The sequence below is a fragment of the Otolemur garnettii genome, unplaced genomic scaffold (assembly GCF_000181295.1).
Source record: "Otolemur garnettii isolate 467f Iridium unplaced genomic scaffold, OtoGar3 scaffold00114, whole genome shotgun sequence".
Taxonomy (NCBI): Eukaryota; Metazoa; Chordata; class Mammalia; order Primates; family Galagidae; genus Otolemur; species Otolemur garnettii.
In genome coordinates this window covers 5,125,212-5,134,296 of record NW_003852509.1, presented here as the reverse complement: position 1 = coordinate 5,134,296, position 9,085 = coordinate 5,125,212, and the positions used below count along the sequence as shown (strand labels likewise).

Genomic DNA, 9,085 nt, shown 5'->3' with positions numbered 1-9,085 from the left:
TGAGAGTGTGAAGATCAGGGGACCCGGGGGATGAGAGTGTGAAGATCAGGGGACCTGGGGGATGAGAGAGTGAGGACTAGGGCACCCAGGGATGAGAGCATGAGGACCAGGGGACCTGGGGGATGAGAGTGTGAAGACCAGGGGACCCGGGGGATGAGAGTGTGAAGACTAGGGGACCTGGGGGATGAGAGGGTGAGGACTAGGGCACCCAGGGATGAGAGCATGAGGACCAGGGGATCTGGGGGATGAGAGGGTGAAGATCAGGGGACCTGGGGGATGAGAGTGCGAAGATCAGGGGACCTGGGGGATGAGAGGGTGAGGACCAGGGCACCTAGGGGGATGTGTGTGGCTGTGCCTATGGAAGGCCTTGACTCCATGAGGTATTAGGTACATGCTCCTTCTTCACTTGGAGTCATGACTTTCTGAGTTGAAAACTAACTCAAGGCTCAGTTAGTTCAGAATCTTAATTTAAAATGGAGCCACAAAGAACACTTTTGGCTCTGAAGCCTCCGGTTCATTTCTCTTCCTCTGTGAAGAACCCTGCTTTCCTCTCTGGGGCATCTAGGCACCCTCCAGGGCCTTGTCCTGGTTGTGGGGGGATGGCAGGGTCCCTCCAGCATCAGGCAATTTGCACATTATTTCTTCACTAAGTCCCTGCCTTCTCTTCATATCTCATTATGAAACACTGTTTGCTGAAGAAACGTAATCAATATCTAATAAAAGTATTCATACATCACTATCATTATAACATAGTCACTGAAAGCTAGAAGTGGAGAAAAAGATCTAAATGTCTGTCTAACCCACATTTCTTATGACAATGCATAAATGATGGTTTGAAAACTGAGTCTCTACATTTTTAGAAAGCAAACAGCAACCAAAACGAAGCCATTATCTCTCCTCCACTTCTCCAGGCAGTCATTACCTGTGTGGGTCCCACCAGTGCATAGCCTCAAGGTTCACACCAACAGCTGTCACACTGCGTCCTTCTGGGCTCTCTGGTGTCATCAGATCAGTAAGAATCCAGGGGACACATGTGATGCCACCAAGATGCCTACATACAGTCCTAGCTGCTCACAGGTCTCACCTCTCTAAATGTCCAGTGTGTCCTCCACATGTGAGGCTTCTGGGCAGCCCAGTGTGGGACCCTTAGGCGGTGTACCCATGGTAGGAAGTAGGAGCCCAGGAATGACCAACCCTCACCTGACCAGAGAGTGAGGACAGGCTTTGACTCAACTACGACCAGTCAGTGGGACCAGAGGGAAACTGCTGCCAGCCGGCTCCACCCTTGAGCAAATCTGGACTCGGCCAGGACTCTGCCTGCCTCCTTAGTCCAGGGAGTGGAGGCCAACCCACCCACTGCTGGGCTCACTGGGATGGCAGAGCAATGTCACAGGGCAGGACCCTCCAGCAAAGTCAGAAGCTACCCAGGTCTGGACAGCGCCAGGGAGGTCTGAGCACCATGGCAGGGTCTGTGCTGCCTGCAGGAACCACGCTGGAACTGTGTGCTTGGCTTATGCTCCCAAGGCCAGGGGTGAGTTCATAGCTCCCGCAGTCATGCTTAGCTCTAAAATAAAACCACCAGCTTCCCAGGCAAAAGGCTGGATTCTAAAAGCTCTGCTGCTGGTCTGGGCACAGAGCCATGTCAATACAGGAAGCCCTTTGGATTGGGAACCCAGTCTGACACTTGCTTTTATAAATAATTACTAAACCCCATTTATGAAATATCAAGGTGAGACTTACCTCCACCCTGGAGGTAAGGGTGCAACACCTTACCTGCAGGGCTGGAGGGCTGTAACACTCTAGGGAATACAAAGTGAGACGCTCATATGTGTTCACATTCCAATAAACCAGGTTACATCAGCACACAATCATGTGCATCTGTATGTCCAGGGAAACTGAGGCCTGAAGAGGTAGGGAAGGCCACGGCCAGCACATAGGGCTGTGGTGCTGAGGGCCCAGGTCTGGAGGAGGTAGAGTGGACCTGCCAAGCTGGACACTGGCAGGATTATGAAGGTGGCTGCAGCTGGGACATATCTCAGACAAGCTGAACTCTCCATGGGGGTCAACAGATGATGTGCCAGGGACAGTGTCAGCCTCACTGCATGGTACAGAGTGGGCATCAGGGTGCAGGAGGGTAAGGACCTGGGAGCTGAGGACAGGGAGCTGTGGGAGCACAGCTGGGGCAGACAACGACTTTGTCAAGGGCAGGGGAGGTGTGCAGGACAGTGCAGCCAATGGAAGGAGGTCCTGTAGGTGCTGTGCTGGCTGAAGGGGACAGCAGGGCATGGCCTGCCTCTCACCCAGCACACCCCACAGGGCAGGCCACCCTCCTCTTCTGCTCCAGTCCTGGCTGTTGCCCTCCCTGCCACAGGCCACCTGATGGGGTCTTTTCCCTTCCTTACAGATGCCTGAGGATGCCATGCGGGTCCCTCCCTGCACTGCAGGTGGGTGGCGAGCACCCTGGGAATGAGAAGCCCTGTAGTACCCCTAACTGAGGCAGTAAAGCAAAAACAGAGTGTTTGAGTTCATGGGCAAAACCTGAAAAGGGACAGTAATTGTAGGGAAATTGTCAAATACCTCTAACGAGGTCACTGGGAATGATCCCCCAGCAAGGAAAGGCAAGGGGTGTGTTGAGCTCTGTCCAAAGCCCCTGGAACTCCAGTCCCAAACCACTCACCCTGTGTGGTTCACCTGTAGCCCACTGGGGGCACACACAGTTCCTCCTGCACAAACTTGTATCCGAGGGCCTAGATGTCCTGCCATACAGCTAGTGCCTCACACACAGGGCGGAAGGCCTGCTCTGTGATTCATGGCCTTGACGCTGTTACTCTTTAGATAACTCACCAGCCACCCCTAAGGCCACCTACACGTAAGTCTTCCCAGTGGCTCTGTTAAAGCCAAGAGCCCTCTCTGTCATCTGCATCAGTGGCCTGACCACTCAGCCCAACACAAACACTCATGAGGCTCAGGAGAGAGCGGCAGCTGCTGGGCCTTGATTACCCTGTGCACTTCCAAAAAGGGTATGAGGAAGCTCAGAAAACTCTTGTTTTAAGGAAACAGTTTCCTTAAAAGAAACCCTCATTCAAAAAAGAATGAGTTTAGCGACTGAGAATGAGGAAAGGTAACTAGATGATGGAGCCCAAAGGAAACAAGTGCAATTAAATAATAAAAAAGAGAGAGGGTGAAGTCTGAGCTTCCTGGCAGCCAAAGCAAAAAGGGTCCCGGAGAGTAATGTATTTTTTATCCATGAATAAGAGTTCACTAGCTCCTAAGAACCAAAACACATCTCAGCACTGAACTCTGAAGGGAATATATTTCACCTGGATTTTTATGTAATTGTTAGTGACTGTACAGTAAATTAGGAACAAGATTTTAAATGACAGTTTTATAAAACAAGCAAAAACCAAAAACCACTAAAATACTTTCCATGTCTTAACTAATCTGCAATAAAAGATAAAAGTAAAACATGAAATTCCAAAATGATATTTTTGTAGAGAGGTATCTTAACATAAAATGAAGCATATGGTTTTCCCAGGATCTGGCATGACATAAAGTTAAGTGTTTCTGAACCTAACGTCTTGAGGGGTCCATGTTTCCCTTGCATGGGATTCTCCACAAGCTTCGTCACAGTCTGACAGGTTGCCAACAGATAAACTGGTGGCCAGTGGGTAACCCCTGAAAACCTAGGGGAAAAAAGGCATGTTGGGGACACTGCATTTTCTTCTAAAAATTAAGTAGCCGGGCTTGTTTCTTTTGCAGCAGCTCAGGGACACATACCCCTGCAGCACTGGCTGGAGCCCCGGCATCTGCACAGGGGACAACAGGGCAGGGATGCTGAAGACAAGCATGACTCAGCCTCCCAGAACGGGTTTGCAGGTAACTTCACTGGGGCAGTGTCCCAGCATTGTGCCAAAACTGAGCAAATCAGCGCTCCTGCCAGGCAAAGAGCTAATGAGCTAATAAAACTATTTAGCATTTTCCATAGAAAATCTGATGAAAAGAACCGCTTTCTTTTGGCATAATGTGTAGAGGGTTGCTCCATCAGTACAGGCCAAAAGTCTGCCAGTTCCTGGAGACGGCCACACAACACAGGTGGACAAGGATGGGGGGCCCCTTCTCTTCTGGGGCTGGGACCCATCTCCATGGGGAGGAACCAGAGCAAGTCCAGCCATTCAAGATGGGAATTCAGGTAAACAATATCACTTTCTTTTCCAACAGCCCCGTCCTCCATCCCTGGCAAAATGTAAGGCTCAAATGTTTGGGGTCTGCATTTCCCAGGGTCAGAGATGGCCACAGAGGGCCAGGGCAGGAGATAAAGGGCTGACATTCACATCTCTCTGTTCTGACAAACAACTCAAAAAGTTAATAAGAACTAAATTTCAATTTTCCATAAGGTGCTGAGCCACGTACCAAGGATACCAGGTCAAAGGAGCCCGGACAGACCTGATAGTGGGCATTTGGCCAGTGCTGCTTGGAGGCGCCTACAGCGGGTGGAGGCCAGTCTCGGAGGCTGAGTAGCCAGGAGGGGCTGGCCCTTGGTTTAGGCACCAGGTCTAAACTGCCTTGGCTCCTGTCCCCATGGGCTCTGATCCGAGTCAGCCTCAGGGCGATCCCTGCAGAAGGGGCTGCGCGTGTCTACTGAGGAACCAGGGGGCTCCGTGGCACGGCGACTGGGGTGCGGCAGCCACGGCAGAAACAAACCATGCTTTTCCCCTGCACATTTCTAGAAGTTACTACTTAACAGATTCGTGGGTCCTGTGTTTTCTAAATGAAAGTCAGCCGTTCAGGAATGAAGCTTCCTGAAGAACTTCCCTGAAGAAGGAACTTCCCTGGCCTTCTGACCTGTGTTTGCCAGTGCTGGTTCTCAGGTTCCTGTGAGAATAAGCCCATCCCTGGGCACTGCCCCACCCCCACGGCCACATGCTGTTGAGACCCCACCATCATTTCAAACGCCTTCCCAAGGGCAAAAATATATTTTAAAAAATAGATAGTAAAAGAGCAAATCAAAGCATTTTGAGATGAATTACAAGAGTTCAAAGTTAAAAAATACCAATCTCCTAGCCTGAATTTGATTAATAAGTTTGTGCAAAGCTCTTCTGAAAGGCTGTGTCAGCCTCTTCAGCCAGTGCTAATGTCCTGAGCTGAGCTGAGCAGCCTCTTGAGAGACCCACTGCCTGAAGCAGAGGGAGTGTCCAGATGCACCTGGCAGAAGATGAGGCAACGTCAGGGGTGGGGGAGGTACCCACCAAGTCCTGCAGCCTGTGGCAAGCATGTTGGGGAAAGCCCAGGGCACTTCGCTAGGAGCAGAGTGCTGGAAGGGGGACAGTGCCACAGCTCCCGTGGCTGTCACAACACTGGGCACTTCAGCCTGGGGGCTGTGCTGGCGCCTCTCATTTCAACCTTCCTGACTGTAGCTCCTGAGCCTCTTTCCAGAGAGGGTCGTGCCCATACCCTGAGGACAGTCACATTTCTATGTGTTGTCTGTGACAACCCAGAGAATGGGCTCAGGAGCTTCCAGAGAGCTAGACCCACGGGGGCCTGGGGATGCAGCCGGGGTAGGGGCATGGAGGCTCTGCCCTCCCTTGCTCACGCAGCTCCTGTCCACACTCTTCCTAATGCCCTTTATTATTAACCAGTGAGGATGTTTCCCTGAGTTCTCTGAGCTGCCCAGCAAGTTAACCAAACCCTAGGAGAAGTGGACAGATCCAGAACTTGAAGCCAGTGGGCCAGAGGAACCAGAGCCCCACTGGTACCTGGGGGTCTGGGGGACTGAGGACACTGGCCGGTGGGTCCGTTTGCTGTGGACCTGGGCACTGCTTGGTGGTAAGCAGTGACACCTACACTTGGCCCCAGAAGGCTCCGGTGCTGGTTGTTGTCTATGAGAGCAGAGAGGAAACTGCATTTTTCCTAAACACTTGGTTCCCCCATTCTGGTTTTATTTCTAATCTTTTAATTATGAAGCTGGAAAGATCAATACACTAGAAAACCCCATTTTCTTGATATGCAAATTAATTAAGGTTTATAGTATAGAGTTTCTTAGTTCATACTTGTTAAAAATCACCTGAGGAAAATTTGTATTTGAAAATTCTAAATTTCTCTAAAGAAGTTTTCAAATGATCATTGTACTGAGAAAACCCTTTCACATTCAAGGTAAACTCCAGGTGCAATCTCAGCTCCTCCTGCCCCATGGGGACCGGCTGAGTGTAAGAACCTTTCCCTTCATTCATGAGACAGTCACTAGCAAGAGAAGCTACAAAATAAATTATCCCCTGGATTGTAAAATTGACATATAATCTCAGAAATTTTGAAAAACTTGGAAAATTAGAGAAAACAAGTTCTATTCTACCAAGACAAGCACTGTCAACATTTTGACACATTTAATTCCATACTTCTTCTAATGCAGCAACAAATACAGCTATAATCATATTCCTACTTTAAATCTCCTATCTGTCAGAGTGAGGTGTCCATACATATGCCCATTGGCTGAGAAAGGACCAGCACGCACAAAGGCGGGTCATGCAGGCCAGGGACTCACCACACCCTTGCCACACATCTAGACTCAGCTCATTTAAACACTGGAAGACGGGAGGTGGCACTGCGTCTACAAAGATGCTCCCCTCCCGCCTCCATGTCTCACCTTCCAAGCTCTCACCTTCCGAGCTCTCGCTGCTGGAAATGTTCTCAGGATGCTGGCCGTGGTGTGGCTCTGGCACACTGGGAACGTACCCCTCTGGAGGCAGACTCACGGTGTAGAGCCGCCTCCCAGACTGGGCCTTCGTGTCACCGTCTGAAAGAAAAAAGGAAAACAGTCTGAACTGGCGAATTTACTACATAAGGCAATCAGACATTAGTTCACCCTGATTACATCAAGAGCATTTCTCCAGTTAAATTCTTTTTTTTTTCTCTTGTGAAGATTTTTATTTTCAATATCCTTGATGTTTTCTCACATATAGCTTTAGCTTCACACTTACTATTTTTTTTTTATTGAATGGTAACTATCCAGTTAAATTCTTTAAAGACATGAAATCAAATAGCTCAAAAAGCTCGAACCACTGATATAAATACTGATTTTAAGGTGCCATGTATTGGGTGGCGCCTGTGGCTCAAAGGAGTAGGGCACGGGGTCCATTTACTAGAGGTGGTGGGTTCAAACTCGGCCCTGGCCAAAACCTGCAGAAAAAAAAAAAAAAAGATGCCATGTATTTTGCCAGAAGAACATTCACCTATATATCTAACCAGGTAGAAGGAATGAACTATGATTATTTAAATTCCTATTAAGTTATCTATTAAACTTCTAGGTTTTCATAATATGATATAAAAACCTAACTAATTACTGAGTATGCAGCAGAAAATATATACATCAATACAGTTGATGTAACATGTCCTTTATCCCCACACTGTGAATCTCTTAACATACCAGTGCACAGACTTCTGGAATTTTTATCCGTATGTGCTAACATGTGCACACACACAGACACACACACAGGTATCTTCATGGGATCATGGCACATACATTTTATTATGTATTTATACAGATTATATATTTGTATCTTGTCTATATAAAGTCATTCAAAACTAAATATAATATGATAGAATACTATGATATATCTCACTCTGTATCCTCTTTTAGTGGCTGCAGTCTCCCAGGCTACAGGAAATTATAATGTAATCAAAGGCAGCACTCTCCAATGGGGACAATGTGGGTGACTTCAACTTGTCACTCTCCCAGGCGACAGCCACAATACGTCTTGCCATGTAGTACCTTTTTTAGAACTCAGACTTTGTTTCTTTCCGATAAACTTCTGGGGAGGGAATTGCTGATTTGCAGAGCAGACACCCCTTGTCTGGAAGGGCTGTGGGGAGACGGCCACTTCTGCCCACCCCCGCCGCTGTGCTGGGCAGCAGTTCATCCCTTGTGAAACACAGCAAAGTGTGCTCAAGTGCTTGACAAATACAGGTAGATATCTCAGTTGGTCTTTTCATGGATAATGTGCATTTTATTTTAGAAACAATACGGTAGAGATTGAGCAAATCACTAATATATAATAGAATGTGTGGTTTCAAGATATTTAAACATAAAGATTTTCAGTGTAAAAACTTGAAACATTTCCAAATTCTTCTGATGTCAGTGTCTTTCACTTTTTTGAAGCTGAGGTGCTGGGATCCTACTTCTGGGATTGATCTGATTCACTGTAGTTGATTATGGCTCACGTGACTTCCTGCCAGAATCCAGGGAGATGGAGACATGACCCTTGTCTGGTAGCACTGATATTTGATCAATTTTCACAGAATAGTTTTGGAATCTTTAATCAGCTAAATCGTTCTTCATAGACAAGTCAAACAAAACTTAGAAGTGTCATCGTTCACTGACTCATCAGGATGAGCACAGCAGGCACAGGGAAGTGAGGCGATGGGAAGTCCTCATGCATTTCAAAGACGAGCTAAAATGCAGTGTGTCAGGGAGCCCATCTGCCTGTTAGGAAACTGGACATTGAATTACAGCTGGGCTTTAGCTCTCTCCTGCCTTCCTCTGCTCTCTGCCTTCCTCCTTTTCCCCCTCACTCTTCTCTATCTCTCTCCCCTCTTCAGTGCTGCTCTGCAGCCTCCCTCCCCCCACCAATAAAGACCTTTCATACAAAAAATAAATAAATAAATAAATAAAAGCTAGGCTTTAAGCAATAATGCTGCCACCTCAGAATGAAGGGCGTGGAACATTACCTCAGTTTGTTCATTTGTAAATTAAGGTGACTAGTTAAGATATAATAACTTTGGTCTAATTTTTATATTTTTGGGGTAATTTACAGTCCACTGTGAGGACATGTACCCCTTGCTCAAGTATAACAGGGAAGAGATCAGTTACACTTGATGGCACAGCCACTGGCCAGAGGATTCTCCATCCCGTTGTCCTCTCTGATTATGTGCAGAGAAGTCAGCATCTTCGAGCACAGCTCCTGGGACCTCTGACCCCTTGAACAGGCCAGACAGTGGGGAGGTCAGATCCTACCCCCTGAGGGTGAAGGTCCTGAGCAAGGAGACAGGTCAGATCCTACCCCCTGAGGGTGAAGGTCCTGAGCAAGGAGACAGG

General features: G+C 47.9%; 1 protein-coding gene across 1 annotated transcript in view; it reads right to left on the bottom strand.

Moving 5' to 3' along the window:
- The window catches only part of ERICH1 (glutamate rich 1), a 52,527-nt gene that overhangs the window by 17,265 nt on the left and 26,177 nt on the right, over positions 1–9,085 (bottom strand). Inside the window, exon 3 of the mRNA XM_023517564.1 lies at positions 6,653–6,787. Coding sequence (XP_023373332.1) covers positions 6,653–6,787 — 135 coding nt within the window. The remainder of the gene's footprint in view (positions 1–6,652; positions 6,788–9,085) is intronic.